Source organism: Callorhinus ursinus, unplaced genomic scaffold (genome assembly GCF_003265705.2).
Source record: "Callorhinus ursinus isolate GAN/ISIS: 27379988/994484 unplaced genomic scaffold, GSC_fseal_2.0 scaffold71, whole genome shotgun sequence".
Taxonomy (NCBI): Eukaryota; Metazoa; Chordata; class Mammalia; order Carnivora; family Otariidae; genus Callorhinus; species Callorhinus ursinus.
Window position 1 is genome coordinate 3,196,231 of NW_027397133.1, and position 23,444 is coordinate 3,219,674.

The following is a 23,444-nucleotide window of genomic DNA, read 5'->3' on the forward strand; positions in this document are numbered from 1 at the left end:
CCCCCCCGCCAGCCAGCCCCAAACCCCCTCCACCTGGCCCGCAAAGGGCCTCGGGAGCCACAGGGACAGAATCAAGCCCACACTCTGCTTCCCAGTCACGTGAGTTTGGGCAAGGCCTCAGTTTCCCCATCTGTAGGCCGGAGGTCACCTCAGTCTCACTGCCTCGGGCCGCAGGTGGGCACCGTCTGAGAGCTGGCCGTTGTCGGCAGCACTGCCCCCACCCACCTGGCTCTCCTCTCTACAACTGACGCCCCCACACCCCACATCCCCCTCCTGGCTTTGTTTTCCTTCCTGGCACTTGCTCTGACCCGCCGCGGTCTCTCCCTCCTCCCTCCAGAACGGGACCCCACATGAGCCCCAACAGTCGGCCTGGCACACCACGGGCACTGACTTCTGCGCCTGCCTCGGCTGGATCCTCTCCTGCCATCTTTGTTTAATTCAAGGTGGAGGTAGGGGGAGAGGGGAAGGGGGGTAGTGGGAGCAGGGAAGACAGGGAAAGATGGAAGCAGCAGGTCCCTGGTCCGCACCACCAGGACCTCGCCTGTCTGCCCCGTGCTCAGGGGCCTGCGTAACACGCGTCTGACTCATCCTCACTGGTCCCCTTGGCTGCCTTTCTGGAAAGCTCCTGTTACACAGCTAGCCTCGGAAAATAAAGCTGGGCAAGAAAACGAGGCTGTCCCAGAACCCTCTAGCTCTGCCCCTCGGGCAAGTCCCTCCGTTTCTCTGTGCCTGTCTTCCCGTCGGTGAAATGGGCTAAGGGCGGCGTCTGGCTGCTGTGAGAATGGACCGTGCTTCCCAGCACTTAGCGCCCCACCTGGCACAGACAAAGCACGGTGACTGAGCCATCCGGGCCCGGACCCTCCCGGCACTGAGTCATGTGTGCCCCCTGTCCTGCGGGGCTTGGGGACTGACAGTGTCTGCCTGGCTGGGGTGCCCTCCCAGCTCTGCCCACAGCATGACCCTGAGCAAGTGAGTGACAATCCATCTCTGAGGCTGGAATGAGTCACTCCCATGTCACACCGGATCCAATCCAGGCCCTGCTGCCTGCTTGCTCTGGGCCCTTGGGTGCAGATCTTTGTCCCTGGCCAATCTTCAACGTCCTCATCTGTACTGAAGGGGTGACCAGAGGCCCTCCCCTCCCCAGGTGAGGGTGAAATGATAGAAGGCTTACAGAGCCTTTCACTGACACACAGCCAATGCTCACAGAACGTTCTTTTTCTTCTCAGATCGGATTTCCCTTGCTCTAGCCCTGTGTCCTAAAACAAACAGAACCACCTTCATAACCATGAGAGGACCTCAGGGTCGGTGGTCCCCAGGCTCCTGTCCCCCCTGAAGCTCCAGGGTGGTGCACTGATGGGGACATTAATGACGTTAACATGGGCAGAAGGTTCTGTGAAACATCATGCCTGGCCAATAGTGCCACAAGAAGTCCTGCTCGCCTGGGAATATTCTGCGGGTCACAGAGCCTCTAGAGAGTCTCGAGTCAGGAGAATCAGACCAGAACACACGTCAGTCAGCGAGCTTCTCAGAAGTGGCAGGGATGACTCAGGGATGAGCAAGAGGAAGAGACAGGCCATGTTGACATCCTTACAACACCAAGAGAGGGGAGACAGGGTGGAGCTGGGAACAGGGTGTGCGGGGGAGAGAGGGGCCTGTTTACTGCTGTACCCCAGTGCCCGGAACAGGGAACTCGTGACCGAACTGACAGGGCCCAGAGAAGGAACAGGCTGGCCCTACAAGTCGCTCAGAGCGTGAACGGTCCCCACAGCCACTCCCAGCGCCCTGGGTGACCACTCTGAAGGAAGTCCTCACCAATCACAACATCCACCGGCAACTGGGCCAGTAGGGACCCAATGGGGGTGAGGGCCTCGGAGCTGTCCAGGGCCCCCTGGTCCCGGAGGTAGAGGATGGCTGTTTCCAGGCTGGCTGGTGGCGGGGGCTCGATGAAAGGGAAGGTTCGTGGGTCCCCCACGTTCATGCTCTTCATCTGGAATGACAGTTGGGCCCCCCAGGAATGGGGGACACGGGAGCTACTGTTGAGCACTGGCCGGGGGCTCAAAGATCACAAACTCATGCTACCTTAAAACTCCCAATGCCAAGGCCCTCTGCATGGGGCAGGGGAGAAGGGCCCCTGTCTGTCTCTCCAGCACCTCTTCTCCTGGACCCTGGCCACAGAGCAAGCCACAGGACCTAAGCTGGACCAATCTTGGTTTCTCAGCCCCTCAACAGAGCAACCGATCAAGGAATGAGTATGGGACCTGAGCTGGGCCAATCAGGATCCTCCCCAGGACATTTGCAAACGGACGCTGGGAGAGAGAAGTTCTGGCTTCCTCTCTGGTTGTGAGGGGCCAGCATGGAAGCCCAGAGCTGCTGGGATTATTTTGCCCTTGCCTGGAGATCAGCCCAAGCACAGCAGATGAAAAAGTCCTCAGTCATTCCTAAGCGAGACCACCCCCACGATGGATGCACAACCTCGTGAAATCCTCTTTTCTGCTCATGGTAGTTTGAGTTGAGTTTCTCTCACCGTGGACCAAAGTGGATCCTCATTAATTCAGAGGCCCAGAAGGGCAGCAGCGTGTGGGGGAATGAAGTAAAGAATGCACCCATCACCGGGCCTGGCAAGGCGGAAGCAACCATCCCCTCTCTGGACCAGATGGAGGAAAGGTGGGCATGGAGGCTCATGGGGCCAGAAGAGAGCGGGAAGGAAGCTCAGAGGGCCCAGGGGCTCTAGCCAACCCTGCTGCGAGGTCACCTGCTGACCTGGGCCTCATCCGGCGGGCACCACAAGGCGGGCTGGCCACCCGGCACGCAGCCGGTCCACCTCCCTCCCTGCTTCCCGGACAAACACCCAGTGCCCATGAAAAAAAAAGAAACAACAAAAAAAAACACCTTTACGTTAGAAGCTCTGGGTGAGGGGTGAGGCCAGATTTTTTAAATTTAAGCTCTCTACATGATTCCAGTGTGCAGCCGGGGCCAGCAATCCCCGCTCTGAGCTACTCAGCCAAGGCCCTGGCCCTGGGCATTTCCAGGTCAACCAGGAGACACCCATGACCCAGTGCTGCCAACGAGACAGGATGGGAGAGTGGCCAGGGGCCTTCAGGGAAAGGTGCCCAGGGTCTTAAAAATGAGACCCATGCAGAGGGGCAGTTGTTGCCTCTGCGTCTGGATGGTCAAGGAGGTGGGGTGACGCCACGGCTGCCACAGCCAGGTGGCACGCATGAGGCCGGCTCGGAGCCGGACAGCCCCAGATGGAACCCGGGCTCTGCCGCTGACCGCCTGGGACACCTGGGGCAACTTAAATCACGTCTCTGTGCGACTGTTCCTCATCCAGCAATTGGGATAATAAAACTACCTCCTGTCTAGCTTTTGCAGGGATCCAAACAGTTCTACACAGACAACACAAGAACAGCGCCTGGCCCACAGCGAGTGCGAGGCAAGCGCTCTCTATCCAGTGTCACCTTTGCCATCACTATGCTTAGAAGAGCCGCTGACGGACAGAAGACGGAAAAGGCTAGAACGAGCCCGAGCCCTGTAGGACATCACTGACCCACTTAAATAACCGAGACTGCCGCCTCCCCATCTGGGGACTGCTCCACTGGGAAACGGTCCATCGTCCATATTGGTCAGGCCCTGCGGGTCAGGAACTCACACAGTGGGCCCCAAGCAGCATTTTTGAAAAATGAAATCAAACAAAACAGGAACTCTGAGGGTGCATCACCCACAGGAAGGGGGCTGGTTGGTGCTCCCAGCCGCTCCGGCCCGGGGAAGCCTGCTGTGGAAGCCACTGGCCCTTCCTCTTCTGCCCGAGCCCAGAGCCCAGAGCCCACACTGGCCAGGTTCCCCAGCGGCCGCAGGCGTGAGTGCTAACCAGGGCAAGGTGAGTGGAGGGGCCTGGCCCGCCAACCCTCCCAAGCTCCTCTCCCATGCTCCCTCCCCTCCACCGAAGCCACACAGGAAAGGGGCCTGGGTCCCCAAATAAAAGAAACCGCCCACCACCCCGAGGACCAAGGTTCTGTGTGTTGGCCGCTCGGCAAGGGGGCCTATTTGGCGCAGCTGCCTAATCGAAGCAAAGCTAATGAGCTAAGAGCCATGACATAAAATGTACGGAGAAACCCCAGTTTCAAGAGCCACTTCCGGGTGGATTTTCTGTCCCAGCTGAAGGCATTCTGACGGAGTCACGAGGTTTTTCCCACCAGCCTGTGGACCCAGGGAACAATCCTCCCCTCGCCAGGGGGCTCGGACGTTTGGAAGCCATGAGCTCCCATGCCCTTCCCGGCCCTGGAACCCCGGGATGGGTCCCGGCTGAGGGCCTCCAGGGCCCCCTCCCTGCCCCGGCCTCACCTGCAGCACCAGCGCGTCGAGCGCTACCCTCCGAATCTCCGGGACGGGGTAGGGGGCGAAGGCATCATAGTCGGATTCGGCATAGAGGCGGAAGCAGACCCCAGGGCCCGTGCGGCCGGCCCGGCCCTTCCGCTGCTCGGCACTGGCCTGACTGATCCAGAACTCCTGCAGCCGGTGCAGCTTGGCCTGTGGGTCATAGCCCATCTCCTTCACCTTCCCTGCACGGGGATGGGAGACTTGGTGCGGTAGCCACGGAGGGGGGGGGGGGCACCTCACCGCTCGGTCTCTGACGCCCTCGCCTCCTCCTTCATTCCACTGACGCGGACCGAGAGCTTATTTAGCCTCGACCCTGACACTTCGTTGATTTAGCCTTTTGTTTCCTCATTCACCCATCTCCTGTTTGTGTATTCAGGAGCCCGGTCGTCCAACTGTTATTATTAGGCACCTCCTGTGTGCCAGGCACCACTGTGAACACTGTCCCCGGTCTCACGGGGCTGAACAGAGCAGAGTTCATCAACTCTAAGCCCGACTCTGTCCACTTCCACTGTCTCTGAAAATGGGACGCACCTTGAAAGCAAAGGCACGTCCACATTTAATGGCTGGTATTTTTAAATTTTGATGGTACATAAAATTACGGAATGTTTTATCGTGGGCGGTGTCCCAGATTCAATACGATGTCACTGCTAACACAGAGTGCTCGCCCTGCGCCAGGCACCATCCGAAGTACCCAGGGGATGAATTCACTCACTGAATCCTTACAACCCAAGGGAGGCTCTGCTATTCTTGTCATTTTACAAATGAGCAAACACACATGGCCTCAGTGACACGACCTTGGTCACATAGCCAGGCTGGCCCCAGCGTCTCCCAACCGCTACGCTACGCTGACTTCCCAGACAACGGTCCAGTTGGGAAGACAGAAAAGCAATAGGTCAACAGATACGAAATATAAGGCCCATACTCTGAGGAACAACAGGTCTCATTCGGAAAGCAACAGCAGTAGGAGGAGAGGGGGATCCCAAAAGTGGACAAGGTAGGCCTCTCTAATGGTGGCACATTTATGCAGGCCCTGAAATGAGGGAGTGAGCCCTGTGGATATCTGGAGAAAGACTGCTCTTGGCAGGGACAACAGTAAGTGCAAAGGCCCCGGGGCAGGAGCAAGCTTGGAATGTCTGAGAAGATGTTGCCGCTGCACCGCGGCCCTAAGGCCCCCTACTCTCTGCTTTGGTCCAGAGTTCCCTCACTGCACTTGCACATCTCCAGACCCCACACTTCTCTCTAGGGCCTGAGGGGTGGCGGGGAGCAGCCCTTACCAGAATCGACTACAAAGCGGATCCCATCAATGGTGACAGAGGTCTCGGCGATGTTGGTGGAGAGGATGCATTTCCGAACTCCAGGGGGGGCCACGTCAAATACCTGGGGGGGGGGGGGCAGAGGAGGAGGTGACATCTGAGACTAGCTGACCCTTGCTGACCTGTGTCCAGTGGCCTCCCTGACGACTCCTGGATGGCCCACGGGCACGTCACACCCACCTACAGTATCTCGAATAGCCTCAGCGCCTCCCACTGAGCACTTTCCTCCTCGAGTCCCCATCTCAGAGACGGCTCGTCATCCACCACTCCATGTAGGCCAGAAACCTGGGCTGTCCTGGCTCCCCTGCCCCTCCCCCCTCCAGCCACACTTGCACGTCTTGAACGTTTCCGAAATTCATTCCGTTCTCCCCAAACCCACAGCCTTGCCCTGGTCCAGGCCCTCCCTTCCCACCCAGGTCCTGCCCCAGCCTCCTCCCTCGTCTCTGGCCTCCCACCCGTGATCACACACAGCAGAGAGATCTGCTAAAGCACAAACTGGCACTGCTCCCCACCTTGCTCAGAACCCTCCCATGGCTCCCAGGAGCACGCAGGACAAAGCCCAAGCACCACACTGGGTCTTCAGGGCCCTGCGGCCTAGGCCTGCCCACCTCTCAGTCCCACCCGGCCTGCCTTCCCCATCACAGTCTGGACCCCAGACACCCTGCAGGTGGTCTCCCAGGGGCCCCACCTTTCTCTCACCGCAGGCCCTTTGCACAAGCCCTTCTCTTGGGCCCAAGAGACAAACACAGTGGTCAAGAGTTGGGGGTCCGCAATTAGGCCTGGGGGCCAGATCCAGCCTTCTGTTTTTTGTGAATCAAGTTTTAACACAGCACAGCCTCACCCGGGTCAGTCTGCGGCTGCCTTCCTACTGTAATGGTAGAGTGGAGTCGAGCCAGAGACAAAATGGCTCACAAGAACCTATGACTTTGGGGGCACCTGGGTAGCCCAGTCGGTTAAGCATCTGACTTCAGCTCAGGTCATGATCTCAGGGTCCTGGGATGGAGCCCCACGTCGGGCTCCCCGCTCAGCAGGGAGTCTGCTTCTCCCTCTCCCTCTGCCCCTCCCCCTGCTCATGCTCTCTCTCAAATAAACAAACCTACAACTTTGTACTCCCTGGCCCTTTCCAGGAAGCTGGCAACCTCTGGTTAAGAGCAAGGGCTCTGGTGCCAAACTGCCACGTTCCAAAGCCTGGCTCGGCCACTTAGGTGACTTTGCACGAGTGCCTCGGCCCAGGTGTCTGTGTCTGTCCTGGGTAACAGCGGCCCCTGGCAGACAGGGCTGCTGGAAGGTCTAAATGAGGCCAGGCGTGCACACAGCTGCCCACTCTGGCCGGCACCCAGCAATGCTCCACACACCTTAGCCAGGACACTCTTCTCCCTGCCCCCTTCCTAGGCTGGGGCTTTCTCGGGTCTCAGTTTTGAAAGTTTCTTCTTCCAGGAAGCCTTCCCTGAATCCGCCACGACTGTGCTCTCACAGAGCTATGCTCGTTTCCACAACTTTCCTTTTCTATTTGTAAATTATCGTTGCTTGCCAGCTCCCTCCACAGACCGGCAGCTACGGCAGGGGAAGGGCCATGTCTTGGCTCCCAGTGTGTCCCAAAGAGCCCCCTTGGCACAAGGGGAAGCACTAAGGAGGTGCTCAAAGGTGGTTTCTTCAATCAACCAACAACTGAGTGTGACCTGAAGGGCCTCCCTCCGCCCCCCTCCACCAGAGAACCGTGGTAGTCAGCCTCCACAAAGGCCCCGATGCGGCTCACCTCCCGGGATCCACACCCTCATCCAGCACCTTCCCCCTGACCAGAGCAGCCCAGGTCAATTAACAGGACACTGCAGACATGACGAGCTATGATGTCCAAGGCCAGGGCATAAAAGATATTGTGGCTTCTGCTTGGGTCTTTTGGGAAGAGCCAGCCACCATGCTGGGAGGACACTCAAGCAGCCCACGAGGAGGGAAACTGAGGCCCCCAGCCAACAGCCCACCATGTGAGTGAGCCCTCTCAGAGGAGGGCCCTCCAGCCCCAGGCAAGCCTTCAGATGGCAGCCGACACCTCAGCTGCACCCTCCGGACAGAGCCTGGGCCAGAGGCACCCACCGAAGCCTCTCGCGACCTCCCGACCTGCGAGAGTGATGTGAGATGGTGAACACTTACTCTTCAAAGCTGCTAGGTTTGGGGGGACTCAAACCGGAAAGAAACAACTACCAGGGTGACCCGACGGCCTCTGACGGCCCCCTCCCGACCCTTCCCCAACCCAGCTCGCAGACTCCCACTGCACACCTGTGCTCGAATCAGGCCTCCCCTCCCCCCGCCCCCCCGGCCTGGCCACACGTGGTACCTTGTCCTGGTCGGCCACGGAGAGGGTGCTGTGCAGCGGCAGCACCACCCAGCGCTGGGTGCGGCCGGCGTAGGTCTGGGCGGCCTCAAGGACCGAGCTGATCTCTGCCATGCCACTGAGGAAGACGAGGAGGTCACCCCGCTCCTCGGGGGGGTACTTGCTGTCAATGGCCTCCAGCACCCTGAGGAAAGGCCGAGGGTCCAGCTTCTCGGACTTGGACGCTGCTGGCTCCGCCTCCTGCGGCTGGTACACCACCTGCAGGGAGACGGCCCCAGGCAGGGGCGTGCCTGTCACCCCAGCACACGGCCACAGGGCAGGGAGACCACAGGCTGCGGGAGACGGTGCAGACCCCTCAGGCAGCACCTGGCGCCCTCGAGCGAGTTAATTAGAGGAGGACATCCTAAAAGGACAGCGTATGGGGGTAACCAGAAGGCTTCTGGGGTGCTGGGGACGTCTGAGGTTTTGCAGTCTGGGTGCTAGCTGCATGCAAGTATTTGAAGTATGAAAATTAGCTGAGCTCCACGCGCGACACACACGTTCTGTCGTGTTCTGTTGGGTTTGATAGGTAACTTCAACAACAGAATTTTTAAGGGTGGAGTCTGGGGGCGCCTGGGTGGCTCAGTTGGTTAAGCGACTGCCTTCGGCTCAGGTCATGATCCTGGAGTCCCAGGATCGAGTCCCACATCGGGCTCCCTGCTCAGCGGGGAGTCCGCTTCTCCCTTTGACCCTCCCCTCTCTCATGCTCTATCTCATTCTCTCTCTCAAATAAATAAAATCTTAAAAAAAAAAAAGGGTGGAGTCAGGATCAAAAGCCTAGAAAAATCACTTCTCAGACAGCATGCTCCCCCCCCCCGCCCGCTTTTTCTTTTTTTCTTTTTTTTTTTTTTTACAGCTGCTCGGAAGACAGACGGATGGCTGGGTATTTAGAACCCCAAACCACAAGGAGCAGTGCAGTTTCCTGGTGCTAGGAACTCCGGGGCTCCTACCAACTCTCCCTGCGAGAGAAGGGACTGGCTTTCAAAACACAAAGAGAGCAGGCACAGACCGTCTTGGAGGGCCACTGGGAAGCCAGGCAGGAGGGGTCCACGAGTGCCACCCCTGGGCGGGGGGCGGGGAGACAGACAGGTGGGGAGGGGAAAGGGGATCTGAAAGAGCAAAGAGAAGCTCCCTGGTCCGGGGCCACATCTGTGAGCAGGATTCCAGTCCCGGCTCTGCCGCTCCACGTCTCTGAACCTCCGTTTTACCCCCAGGGGCAGAAATCCCTGGCGCAGGCCCCCCAGGGCCGTGGTGAGGGCCCACGTGAGCTCTCCCATGGTAGCAGCTTCATTGTGATCACCGACAAGACCACTATGTGAGCCACAGCAAATAGGCCGGTGCAAAAGGGGGAAAAGTTCAGGGTAGAATTTTCCGGAGAAACCAAAGACCTGGGGTGGGAGGTTAAGGACGTGTGTGGAGTCAGGCCTGCCCAGGACCGCTGTGGGGACGGGGTGAGGTCGGGGGTGTCGAGAGGTGTGCGAGACCCACGGTGGCCCCAAAGACTCTGCTCTTTTCTTCCTGGGCACGCCGTCCCCTAGCGAGAGAGCGAGCACCTTCCAGCCCTCCCCACCTTGCACCATGGGCATGGAGAGAACAAGACAACTGCAAAGTCACATCCAACTTCAAGACAAACTGGTCTTTCCTTGGACTAGGGCTCCTTCCCTCTTCCTGCAAGCTTTGACCAGACAGACCCGGACAGCTCCCTAGAACAGGGGTGCTTGGCGCAGGGGGCAGGGGGCTGCCCCCAGGGGACATTTGGTAACGTCTGGAGACATTCTGGGCCGTCACCCCTGAGGGGGGAAGAATGGTGCTGGCAGCTAGTGGGAAGAGGCCAGGGAGGCGGCTAAACATCCTACAATACGCAGGGTAGCCCCCACAACCGAAGAGTTATCCAGCCCAAAACGTCAACAGTGCGGAGACTGAGCAGCTCCACGCTATGCGATGGTAGAGCAGGAGAAAAGAGGAGCCCGGGTCCCTGAATGACCACATGCAACAGAGCTGCCCACCAGCCTGGACCAGCAGGACTGTTACATAAGAGGAACAAACTCATAGCTTTACATTGCTGGGTCTCCTCCAACAAGCACCGAGCACCTGCCCAGCGCATTGCAAATGCTCAGGATATGGCAGCTTTAGAAGAGAGAGCGCGAGCAAGAATGTCCTTCACGGAAAGATGGGAATCCGAGCAGGAGAGAAGGGACAGGTCCAGGCCGGCCAGAGACCGGGTGGGAGGACTGGGGGACGTGAGGGCAGCACTGACCGTGATGGGGAACAGCCTCCCGGGCACCTGCACCACGGGGGCACCGCCGAAGTAGCTGGAGAAGAGCGAGATGTTGATGGTGGCCGACATGAGGATGACCTTGAGGTCTGGCCGCTTGGGCAGCAGGCGCCGGAGGACGCCCAGGAGGAAATCGTTGTGGAGGTGACGTTCGTGGACTTCGTCCACTATCAGGACCTGGTACTGGGGCAGGCTGGGCTCCCGCTGGATCTGCCTCAGGAGCAGCCCCACCGTCAGGAACACGATCTTGGTGGCCGCTGTCCGCGTGCTCTCGAAGCGGATCTGGTAGCCAACCTGAGTTGGGGGGAAAGGGGGGTGGTCAGGAGAGGAGCCCGCACCTGAGCACCAGCCCGCATCCGCCCAAACTGAAAATCTGAGCAAATGCCCCTGCTCCCGGGCCCCCATCAGACTCTGGAGTCCAGCACGCTTGGGTCTGGACGCCACCTGTGCCGCTTAGTACCACTGACTCGGGCGAGCAGTTCCGTCCCTCAGAGACATCCCCCCAACTGCTGGGAGAACGGTACGTGCTCATGCACATAAAGTGTTGGCACAGAGCTTTGGGTATATACTAATTAATGACCATGGGGGATAGTTCACCTTTCTTTGAGTCCCTACTCTGGTGGGAACTACTCTAAACACTGAATGGGCACCCCCTACTCATTTCATCCTCACAGCCACCATGAGAAGCAAGAACCACCATTCTCACCTCACAGATGGGGAAACTGAGGTCACTCATCCAAGGCAAAACACAGTTAAAAGCAGTATTGAGAGGAAATGATCTTTTTAAAAAATTTTTAGAGAGAGAGAGAGAAAAAGCACAGGGGGGGGGCAGAGGGAGAGGGAGAGAGAATCCCAAGCAGACTCCACGCTGAGCGCAGAGCCCCACACGGGGCTCGATCCCACGACCCTGAGATCGTGACCTGAGCCAAAACCAAGAGTCAGACACTCAACCAACTGCGCCACCCAGGCGCCCCGTGAGGAAATGATCTTAACCACTACCTCATATCACATACGCATCAATTTCTGATAAATTATAGTTTTAAAGGTAAAAATCCTTAGGAAAAAACATAGGATGTGTTTATGTTCTTAAAGTAAGGAGATAATCCTTAAACAGAACCCAAAGAGTGCCAACCACAGAAAGAAAATGACACACTGAACAGTATTTAAATAAAAAAACATCATCATCAAAAGACAGCATTCAGAAAATGAAAGACAACTCACGGAGTAGGAGACAAGATCTGCAATACACAAATCCTACAAAGGACTCGTTTCCCTCATCTTTAAAACCCCATAAATCGAGAACAAAAAGACAACACAAAAGACAAACAGGGGAGAAGACCTGAATGGACACTTCAGAAAGGAGGATCTCCAAATGGCCAATAAATATGTTCAACCCTTAGTTGTCAGAGAAATGCTAATTAAAATGTGCTACTACGATCCACCCACCCAGAAAAGCTAAAACGAGAAAGATTAACTGTAACAAGGGCAGAACACCACACCAGTTGGGAGTGTGGATGAGTATGACCACTTTGCAAAGTGGCTCGGCAGCATCCACTAAAGCCAGACATTCTTGCAGATCTGACGAGTCGGCAGTCACACTCCTAGTTATATCCCTGACGGAAATACATACCGACAGACAGCAAATGGCATGTTCTAGAATGTTGATGGCAGCACCTTTACACAAGAGCCTCAAGCTGGGGGGCGCCCGGGTGGCTCAGTCGTTAGGCGTCTGCCTTCGGCTCAGGTCATGATCCCGGCGTCCTGGGATCGAGCCCCGCTTCAGGCTCCCTGCTCCGCGGGAAGCCTGCTTCTCCCTCTCCCACTCCCCCTGCCTGTGTTCCCTCTCTCGCTGTGTCTCTCTCTGTCAAATAAATAAAATCTTAAAAAAAAAAAGAGCCTCAAGCTGGAAATGCCCCAAGTTCCAGTCAACAGCAGAAGGGACAAATACCTTGTGGTGTCTTCACCAGGGGAGACCAAACAGCAGCGAGAAAGAACAGAACAGTGTGCACCCACACACTCTACCACACACTCTACCACACACAAGTCTCTCACAAAACTAATACCGGGCGACAGAGGACAGGCACCAAAGAGAACACACTTTTTGATTCCATTTATAAAAAGTAAATAAAAGAGGCAAAATTGATCTGTGGTATTTCCTCTTTAACTCAATTGTCATAATCTAAGAGATAATCTATCACTCAGGATAGTGACAACTCTTGGGGCCTCAGGGCAGTAACGGGGGGAGGCGGGGGACAGAGGGTTTCTGGGGTGCTGGTTACATAAATGAATTCATTTGTGAAAATTCACTGAGCTACAGAGGATACACATTCTTCTGCTTAGAGTATTAGAATTTCAGTAACGATTCTTAAGGGGCAGAGCCTGGATTAGAACCCTAGAAATCACTATAAAGAAGTAGCCTCTCTTTTTTTTTTAATGGCTGCTAAAAAAGGAATGATTTAGGCCATTTCCAATTTTTTGCTGTTAAAAGTGTTATACTGGGAGAGGGGTACCTGGGTGGCTCAGTCAGTTAAGCATCTGACTCTTGATTTCGGCTCAGGTCCTGATCTTGGGATCAAGCCCCACATCGGTCTCTGCACTGGGTGTGGAGCCCGCTTGAGATTCTCTTTCTCTCCCTCTGCCGCTCCCCACGCTTGCACTCTCTCAAAAATAAAATAAAAATTTGGGCGCCTGGGTGGCTCAGTTGGTTAAGCGACTGCCTTCGGCTCAGGTCATGATCCTGGAGTCCCGGGATCGGGTCCCGCACCGGGCTCCCTGCTCGGCAGGGAGTCTGCTTCTCCCTCTGACCCTCTCCCCTCTCGTGCTCTCTATCTCATTCTCTCTCTCAAATAAATAAAATCTTTAAAATAAAAAAAAATAAAATAAAATTTTAAGAAAGTGTTATGGGTAATGCTAGTGCCTTTCTCGTTTGAACCATATTCAGGTCAATCTGTAGATCAGTCTCTCGAAGAACCGGAAGTGCTCCACTTTCATCGATACTACCATCGGGGCAACAGCCTATGCCTCGAGGTCGCGCTGGAAACACCGGAGAGCTGGTGAGACCCACTCACCTGGGAGCCATACTGACTGAGGCTCTCGAAGCTGACACGCTTGGCCAGGGAGATGCAGGCAATCCGCCGGGGCTGGGTGCATGCCACGTGACTGAAGCCGGCGGCCAGCAGGTACTGGGGCACCTGAGTGGACTTGCCACAGCCCGTGTCCCCGGCCACCACCACCACCTGGTGCCCCTTCAGCGTCTGCAGGATGCGGTTCCCGTATTGGGCGATGGGAAGTGCTGCCCGCTCCTGCTGCAGTTTGGCCAATCGCCCGAACGCCTGCTTCTGGCCAAAGTCCAGGTAGTGCAGCAGGGCTCGGCGGAACTCGGCGACTCTCTCTGGGGGCTGCCTGCCCAGCCCCCGGGAGCCCCGGGTGTCGGGGCCCAGGACCGAGAGGTTGATGCGGTAGCGTGGGTCGTAAGTGCGAGGCAGGTCAGCCAATGCTGGGACGCTGTGCTTGGGACACCCAGGGTCTTTCTCCCGCTTGCTGGTGGCCTTGAGACTCTGGAATCTCTGCAAGCGTTCAAAGAAGGCCCAGAACTTCTGGCACTCCTCAGAACCCTGGCGTATATAATCCTCATCGCGGAAAAAGGCATTCTCGAAGAGGCGACGTGTCTCTGGACAATTCCAGTCCCATTTCTCGGGGGCCTCCTCCTCACCGGGATCCCAGTGTCGGCCTCGGGGATCCCCGCCCTCCTTCGTTCTGGGAGGAGGCATGCTATCAGTGCTATCTCCGAGTCACAGTAAGAAGCCAGTGTCTGGAATAAGGAACCGCTCTCTCTTCAGAGACAATCTCCCTCCTCGTTGACAGTCCAGGACGACCACAGGCAATGACAGAGCAAGTGCCCAGGAACCTGGCTCAAGCTGGTGACACCCAGGGCCCCTCACAACTCCTGCAGTAATCTCAGGGACAGACACCAGTCCATCCTGGGTTTTCAGGTCCAGAATGCCTGGGGGAGAGAAGACACGCATTCATTTTTAGAAACATTTCCTGAAAGCCTGCTGGTTTGTAAGCACCAGACTAGGATGGCCATCCTGAGCCCTCACATGTGGTCGTGGTCACAGGCGAGAGACAGACAATCCAGTGACTGGGCCACGGGAGCCCACAGGAGCTGCCTGACCATGCTTGGGAGTCAGGGAAGGATGCCCAGAGATGTCTGACCTGAAACCTGAAGGGGGGTGGGTCACAGGGCCAATCGACAACAGAACCTTGTCACGAGAGGCAATAACACAAGAGGGGTGTGGTATAATGAAAAGAGTAAGGCAAGTGTTCTTCATCTGGGGTCCCTGAGCTTCGGGACACCTAGGAACACTTTGAAATCAAGTGCACAATTTTGCAAGTGTTAGGTTATCCGCTGTCTTTGCTTGCCTGGCACATCCCTTCCTTCCTTTTCTGGTAACAGCACCCACCATTCCCCCACCCCACCCCACCCCGCTTTGAAGAGCAGTCCTTCCTGGATTCCACACGGTTCTGATGGCTCAAAGTCAGAGAACCCCTACTGATTGGGCAAGCGACAAAGGCCTGGCCCATCATGGCATCCGACTTCTCCTCCTTCAACCGTTGATTGGTGCGAGAAGTGGACACATGACCCACGGGGAGCCAATCACAGCCTTTCTCTGGCATTTACACTAGGATGACATACCAACCCGCAGCTGTCTGTAGTAGCTCTTGAACCCGCGAGTCTTTCCTAGAAACCCATCCTAGAGAAAAGCCTGCACATGGGCACAATGAAGGACGCACCAGGACGGCCACTGAGGAACTAGGAGAAGTGGAAGAGAGAGGGAAGAAGCTTGGTTTAGTCCACTCCCTCACTTCTGAGCTACACAAGAAAATGTCTTCTTGGGCAAAGTTGGTTTTCTCTCAGCTGCCTAAGTCCTAACGTATGTACAATTTTCTGGAGTGAAGCCCATCACTCAGATTCTTAAAGTTTATGACCTTAAGAGCATTCAGAGCCTTCCTTGGTATAGGTTTTGGAGTCAGGCAGATCTGGGTTTGAATCTCCGAATCGTCATCATTTATTAGATGTGTGGCCACCTGCAAATTAACTGTTTTGAAGCTGTTTTCTTCATCCATAAAATGGGGATACTACCTACTTCCAAACATTGCAATGATTATCGCCTAGCCTGCTACAGAGGAGCTAAACAGTAACTAGAATTAGTCCACTCTTTTCTCCCAGTGATGACTAACATGGAGAAATCAGTGACAGGAACCAGGGCATACAGCCTGGAAAACTCCACTCAAAAGGCCACAATTTGAGGCTCCTGGGTAGCTAATTTGGTTCAGTGTCTGACTCTCAGCTCAGGTCACGATCTGAGTCATGAGGTCGAGGCCCACGCCAGGCTCTATGCTCAGCAGGGAGTCTGCTTGAGAGTCTTTCTCCCTCTGCCCCTCCCCCCCCCCCCCTCCAGAATAAAAAAAAAAAAAAAAAGGCCACAATTCGCCTTCGTCTGGAATTAGCAATGCTTTCACCTACTCTCCCTTCAGTCTCTCAGGGCCATCACGGAAGACAGTTCAGATTCGATCTCTGCAGTCTCAGGGGGAACTCAGGCCATCCCTAGGAGTAATGAGAGCCAGAAAGGGGGTTTCTGCTGATGAAGCACCTGTGAGCTGGCGGAGTGGTTGCCCACGGGAGCACATTTTCCGGTAAACACCTGGGTTAGGTGATGCTAGAGTGGCTTCATAGGGAACTCCTGCTGGAGGGGAGGCAGTAAGAGGAAAAGGCCTCGGTGGGCTATGGATACCGAGCCCAGGATCCCAAGAAAAAGATCGGGAATGAAATGAAGAGCTTTCCTCCCAGCTGCAAGCCGCCTATGCGCCCGTGGGCCCGACTGAGTACCATGGCTCTCGAGTCCCAACCTTGTAGATTTCCTGGGTCCCCTCGGTTCTCTGTCACAGTGTCTGACCATCTCTGGGTCTCTTGGTGGTGGCTTACAGGGTGTTTCCCTGCTTCCCGAGCTCTCCCCTCTCTGGCTGTCCATCGTATCTCAGCCTGTTTTGTTCAGCTCACCGCGCTCACCATGCTCAGCCCTCTTCCCTCTCATAGTCTGGTCCCGTCTCTCGTCGTTTCTCTTCCCTTCAGGTCTATATTCTCTCCAACCAGCCCTCTCCATTTGACCCTTTCCATTCCTCGCCGGTTCTCCGACTGACTTTCTCATTTGCTTGTTCAGTCGTTTGTGTTTTTTTTTTTTTTCCCTGACGCTCCATTTTTGTCTCTCTCCAATTCCCGGTCTCTGTTACTGCCTTTCCCTCCATCATGACTATTCACCTGCGTTCCCCCACCTAACCTTTTGTCTCCCAGTTCTGACGCTTTACTAGCTAACAGCGCTCCTCACTTATCAGGTACTATTCTAAATCACCTATGTATATTTCTAGGGCCAGCTACATACATGTACACAGCTACACTTTCCTCATGTTAAAAAGGTGCTATTTGGGGCACCTGGGTGGTACAGCCGGTTAAGTGTCTCTTGGTTTCAACTCAGGTCATGATCTCAGGGTCATCAAGCTCCACATCGCTGGACTCTCTCTCCCTCTGCCCCTCCCCGCTTCTTTAAAATAAATCTTAAAAAAAAAAAAAAAAGGTGCTATTATCACTCCCTATTGTACTGAGCCAACGACAGGTTAAGTACACAATGAGACAAGGAATTCAAATCTAGGGAGTCAGGCTCCCATTTATTCCTCTTCATCTTCTCAGTGTGATTCTCTGTGGTCTGGCTTTTAAACTTGACACTGCCTTTTCAGTTCTCTTTGCTCTCCAAGTTTACCAAATGCACCCTCTCTCCATCGAGCCCCATTTTCTCCACACTCTGGATGGCTCTCTTCACTGGTCTGCCCTAATCCAGTTCTCATCCGTCTCACTCACTTCCCACCTCCGGCTTTCTCTCCACAAGTCTCTTTCCCTTGGCGGCTCTTCCCCTTTCTCAGTCCCTGCATGAGCTTTTGCCAGGTTCTCCCTATTCCACTGCCTCCATCTCTGTATCTATCAGTCTCTTCCACTAATGAAGAGAAATCTAAGATGGAGCTGGGAGGCCAGAAGGATGGGGGAAGCTCTCCTGCGGTACCACCTGAGGTTAGTACTGGAAGAACTGCCAATTACAGGCTCCAACAGAATTGCCGACAGGAAAGAATCATCAATTACCGGTGCCAACAGGGAAGGAGGTACAGCTGCATCTCCCACAAGAAAGCGACCACCCCAGCCACTCAGCCAAGGAGAAACCATCAACACCCTGAACTCTTGCTCTTCTCCAACCTACTTTCCATTCAAAACAACCCCTCCCAACTTCCTCCTTCTCCATATAATTATCTTCTCTTTGGTTGGACCAGCCAATGGTTTTTGCTGTAGCTGGTTTGTCCCAAATTGCAACTCGCAGTTATCCCCAAGTAAACCCATTTTGGCTGGTAAAAATAACTTTTAAGGTCAACGAGTGTTTTGTTCCTCCGTTTGAACCGCCCTCTTCCTCAGTCTCTTTCTGTTCGCTAGTTTCCCACCTCCCCAAGTTCACAGTGCGACCACATTTCTCTGCAGCCTCTGGGGGGCCCCCATCAGCTCTCCTTGCCCCCCATGGCCCCAGTTTGCGGCTTCCGTCCTCTCTCCGCCTCCCCGTCTCTCGGTCCCTCAGCTTCTCCGAGCTTCTCTTCGTGGCTCCCATTTCTTCCAGTTTCGAGCCTCTGTGTCGCCCAGGTGCTGTCGGGGCGCTCACGATCCATCTCCGTCCGCTTCTCCCGGGCCCCTTGTCTCCTCCAACACATGTTCTCACGTTGGAACTTCCCTCCCCACCCCTCAGCTCGCTCCCCAACTACCCAAGCCGGTCGCACACCCGCCGCCTCCGCCGCCACTGCCCCGCGCAGCCGCCCCGCCACCCTCACCTCACTAACCTCCGGGACCGCTCCAACTTCCGGTCCCCAGCGCCCCTCACGCACCCCCGAAGCCGCTTCTGCGCCTGCGCACGCCACCCTCACGGCCAGGCCCCACCCCGCCGCCGGCAGAGGAGCCAGTGCGCAACTGGGAGCGGCCAAAACCCGCTCTGCGCCTGCGCACAACACGCTCCAGCTCCGCCTCTCTTCGAGGGGAGCCACGGGTGACGCTGCGCTTTCTAGAGGTCGGTGGTAGCGCTGCCGCGGAGACTTGCAGGCGCCTCTGCCCGGGCGCGCGCTCCATCCTACCCGTGAATCGTCTTTGCAACTGATCGCCCGACGCCAGAGAGAAAGCTGGCGGGAGCCCAGACACTATTAAACTGCTCCCGTTGGGGCGCCTGGGTGGCTCAGGCGTTAAGCGACTCCCTTCAGCTCAGGTCATGATCCCAGGGTCCTGGGATCGAGCCCAGCATCGGGCTCCCTGCTCAGTGGGAAGCCTGCTTCTCCCTCTCCCACTCCCCCTGCTTGTGTTCCCTCTCTCGCTGTGTCTCTCTCTGTCAAATAAATAATTAAAATCTTAAAAAAAATAAACTCTGGTGATTTATTCACTGTAATTCATAATTATTAATGCATAATTCTATTAAGGTATAATTCATCCTGGCAATTCACTAACTAATAATTCAACCTCCCAAATTGAAGGCAGGGGCCATTCTTGTCTTGGAGGTCCTGTGTTGTCCAGCGTCCACCACAAGTATCAGAGGGTCGGTAAATGTTGTTGAATGAATGACTAAATGAATGAGAAAATAGAGTCCTCTCTAGTCCTAGGTGCCCCAGTCATTGTGGGTCTCGGCCTCAGTTTCCCTATTTATAACAGGATAATAATCTGCTTTTCAAGATTGTTGGGGAAAGTAAGCGAAAATATATACCTAAGGTACATAAATTGCTTTTTCACTAATGTACATAGTAGGCGCTCAATAAATGTTAGATCTTTCATTTATAGTATATCCTCCCATCATTCTCCTCTTCCCTTAAGAGAATGTTGCCGTTGTTGAGAAGGTACAGCCTTCAGTTCCGGAGCTAGTTCTAGGCACTGAGAACATAGCAGTGAACAAAACAGATCAAGTCCCTGCTCCCATGGAGCTCGGGTAGGAGAAACAGACATTTAAATATCTTTACTTAAATAAAAATAAAAAGAACGTCAAGCAGTACCGCCACGCTCTAAGGAGCAAAACAAAGCAGGAAAGGGGCAAGGAGTCGTGTTATTTTAAGTAGTGTGGCGGGAGAGGACAACTCCAAGGAAGCAGTATTTGAGCAGAAATAAGTGAGGCAGCAAGCCATGGGAGATCCCTGGAGGTTAAGGAAATCGCAAATGCAGACTGCCATGGCAACATGGTTGGTGGGTTCAGAGGTCAGCAAGCTGGCTTGTGTGGAGGGAGTGAAGGAGGGGGAATGGCTGGAAGTGAGGTGAGGAGAGGAGGAGAGTAGATCAGGCACACCACGGTGAGGACTTTGGCTCCTCATCTGAGTGAAGTGGGAGCCACGGGGGGAGTTTGAGCAGAGGAGGGACCTGAGACACGATCCGAGTTAGATTGTTTTGGTAAAGATTTTTTTTTTTTCTTTCTTTCTTTCTTTCCTTTCCTTCCTTCCTTCCTTCTTTCTTTCTTTCTTTGACAGACAGCGGGAGAGGGAACACAAGCAGGGGGAGCGGGAGAGGGAGAAGCAGACTCCCCGCCAAGCAGGGAGCCCGATGCGGGGCTCGATCCCAGGACCCTGAGATCCTGACCCGAGCCGAAGGCAGACGCTTAACGACCGAGCCACCCAGGCGCCCCAAAGATCTGAGTTAGATTTTAACAGAATCTTGGGCTCGTGTGCGGGGAAAGAAGACCGTAGGGAACCAAGATGAGCAAAGAGGACCAGGGAGGCAGCCGGTGCAGTGAGTGAGAGGTGGTGGCAGAGAAGGTGGTGGGAAGGGGTCGGATTCTGTGGATACTTTAAAGTAGTGCCCAGAGGGGTTGGCTGACAGACTGGCCATTGACTGTGAGAGAAAGAGAGGCGTCAAGGATGACCCCAAAGTTTTTGGCCTCAGTGCCTGGAAATAGGGAGTTGCCATCAGCTGAGATCAGGAAAATAGGGAAGGAGGGCTGAGAGAGAAAATCCAGAGTTCCATTTTGAGCGTATTCGAGTTTGAGTTACGTGTTGGACATTGATTTGGGATGTCAAGAGGGAAGTCGGTTGCAATTATCAAACCGTTGGGAAAACAATCTGAACACAGAGAAGCCAATTTGTAAGTCATCAAAAGAAGGGGAAGAAACTGACTAAGCATGGCTTGAACTTTCCAAAAGAGAACTACAACTTCTTTTTAAAGAAAAACGGGAGGAAGTAAACAACAAATATGACCTCAAGATGTGTGTGGCAAACTACCAAACCTAGGATTGAGTAGCAAACTTGAAATTCGTTCTTAGAAAAATATTCAGACCTGGTGCTTTGGAAACAAGGAAATCAATGCGTTCAAAGAACAAACAAAATTAAGAACAGACAAGGGGAAATTACAACAAACAAAAAGCAAGATTATTTTTAATGACCAAGTTCCACAGAAATACATTTGAGGGGCATGTGTGGGCTCAGTCGGTTGAGAGTCTGACTCTTGCTTTTGGCTCGAGTCATGATCTCTGGGTCCTGGGATGGGGCCTGCATCGGACTCCACGCTCAGTGGGGAGTCTGCTTGAGGATTCTTCCCCTCCCTCTGTCCCTCCCCCGACTCGCGTGCACTCTCTCTAAAATAAATATATTTTTTTTAAAAAAGCATTACATTTGAAAGCTTCCATGAAATTGATTTCTTCTTTAAAAAAAAAAGGCTGATGCAGTAATAAATGAAAATAAATTTTTAAAAAACCACAAAAGACTTTTTATAAATGTATCAAAGAAGAGCTCTCCTAAATGGCACTGGCCCTAATGGATTGACAACAGGATTTCCCCCAGCTGTTCATAAAGCTCTGTAAATTGTCCCAGGACATAATTCAGTCTACAAGGGAGAAATGGTCTTCATAACTCATGCATGTCAATTCTGAATAAAACCCCAGGACTAAAATATGTATTGGTGAGGACCTACTATGTGTCCCTATGCCAGAAATAGAAAGAAGAGATATCGGGGCGCCTGGGTGGCTCAGTCAGTTAAGCATCTGCCTTCGGCTCAGGCCATGATCCCAGGGGTCCTGGGATGGAGCCCTGTGTTGGGCTCCTTGCTCAGCGGGGAACCTGCTTCTCCCTCTCCCTCTCCCTGCCACTCCCCCTGCTTCTGTTCATGCTTTCTCTCTCTCTCTGTCAAATAAATAAAATCTTTTTTTTTTTTTTAAAGAAGAGATAGCAAGAAAGAGATCTTCATCACTGGGGAGCTCACAGTCTAGTTGGAAAACAGGATGTAGACAGATAAAGATAGTTTTGTTATTTCTAAGGCCTGGGAATGGGTGGAGAAGAAATAAAAATAAAAATGGCACAGATGTTGCCCATGGGGAATTTACAGCGTACCTGGGAACTTGTGTTCCAGAAACTTAACCCAGAGAAGAGAACACTACTCCCTCCCTCGGAGGGGAATGAATCAGAGAAGACTCCCTGGAGAAAGTGTCATTCGAGCAAGGCAAGGAAGGAAGATTTCAGAGATAAGAGCATGAGCACCAGAGTCAAGTGACCATGGGATCAGATCTCAGTTCTATAATTTCTTTGCTGTGTGATCTTGGGCAAATGACCTCCCTTCTCTGGGCCTCGTCTTATAAAAAGAAGCATCTCCCCTTACTTCCCTGTGTTGGGGTAGGACTTACCTTAAAGGAGAAACTCTATGGAAGATGCGGTCCTGTAGTGATGACCCTACATTTAGGTGCCACTACTATGTGACTTCAAGATGTGAGCCGGTGAGATCCTCGAGAAGCCCTGTCTCGTAAAACGTCCTGCAGTGATGGAAAGGTTCTGTATCTGCACTGCCCTGTATGGTAGCCGCCAGCGACACCGGGCTATTGAGCTTCGAACTAGCAGCTGGTGCAACTGAGGAACTCAATTTTTTACTTGAATTCATTTGCATCTGAAGAGGAACCGACAGCTGGTGATTACCAGATAGGGTGGCACCACTCCGAAGGGCATCTTAGGCAGTGGCACCAGCTTGAGAAAAGGCCTAGAGGCGTGAAAATAATACAGCCCAGAGGATCTGTCCTGGTCTCCTGTGGCAGCTGTAACAAGGTGACCACAGACTTAGCGACTCAGAACAGTACAGATTTATTCCATTAAAATTTTGGAGGTCAGGCATCTACAATCAAGGTGTCAGCAGACCCCTTCTGGGGCTGCATTCCTTGGCCGGTGGCCCCTTCCTCCCATCACTCTGAGAGCTGCTTCCACTGTCAAATCTCCTGCTCCTGACTCTGACCCTCCTGCTTCCCTCTTATAAGGACCCTTGTGATTACCTTGGGCCCCCCCCCAGATAATCTAGGATCCTCTTCCCACCTCAAAATCCTTAATCACAACTGCAAAGTTCCCTTTGCCAAGTAAAGTCACATATTCCCAGGTGCAGGGGATTTGGATGTGGACCTCATTAGGGGGCCATTATTCTGTCCGCCACAATGGTGTGCACGGCCAGAACCTAAGTGTGTCCAGTGGCAGAGAGAAGCCTCGACTACCAAGCTAAGGAGCTAGGACATAGCCTTTCCTTCAAAACAGAGCCATAATCTGTCACCTTCTCACCTGCCTCTGCTAGTACCCTGACCCAACTGAACATCACTTGTTGCTCGGACCATGGCAGTAGTCTCTCTGCTAAAGCAGAAGATCCTCATGTCCCTCCCTCCCCAACCCCCATAGTCTAGTCCCCACCAGCAACTGGAGGGATCCTATTAAAATCTAAGTCAGATCAAGACACTTCTCTGGGGCGCCTGGGTGGCTCAGTCGTTAAGTGTCTGCCTTCGGCTCAGGTCATGATCTCAGGGTCCTGGGATCGAGCCCCACGTCGGGCTCCCTGCTCAGCAGGAAGCCTGCTTCTCCCTCTCCCGCTCCCCCTGCTCGTGTTCCCTCTCTCGCTGTGTCTCTCTCTGTCAAATAAATAAATGAAATCTTTTTTTTAATTTATTTTTATTTTTTTTAAAGATTTTATTTATTTATTTGACAGAGAGAGACAGTGAGAGCAGGAACACAAGCAGGGGGAGCGGGAGAGGGAGAAGCAGGCTTCCCG

At 54.1% G+C, this 23,444-nt stretch overlaps 1 protein-coding gene across 1 annotated transcript in view; it reads right to left on the reverse strand.

Moving 5' to 3' along the window:
- Nucleotides 1-15,941, reverse strand: part of DHX34 (DExH-box helicase 34) — a 25,541-nt gene extending 9,600 nt beyond the window's left edge. Inside the window, exons 1-8 of the mRNA XM_073886513.1 lie at nt 15,829-15,941; nt 15,030-15,146; nt 13,402-14,336; nt 10,316-10,627; nt 8,023-8,277; nt 5,652-5,754; nt 4,342-4,559; nt 1,813-1,987 (exon numbers count right to left, since the gene is read on the reverse strand). Of these exons, the coding sequence (XP_073742614.1) occupies nt 1,813-1,987; nt 4,342-4,559; nt 5,652-5,754; nt 8,023-8,277; nt 10,316-10,627; nt 13,402-14,103 (1,765 nt within the window). The 5' untranslated portion in view covers nt 14,104-14,336; nt 15,030-15,146; nt 15,829-15,941. The remainder of the gene's footprint in view (nt 1-1,812; nt 1,988-4,341; nt 4,560-5,651; nt 5,755-8,022; nt 8,278-10,315; nt 10,628-13,401; nt 14,337-15,029; nt 15,147-15,828) is intronic.
- Between the last annotated feature and the right edge of the window lie 7,503 nt (nt 15,942-23,444).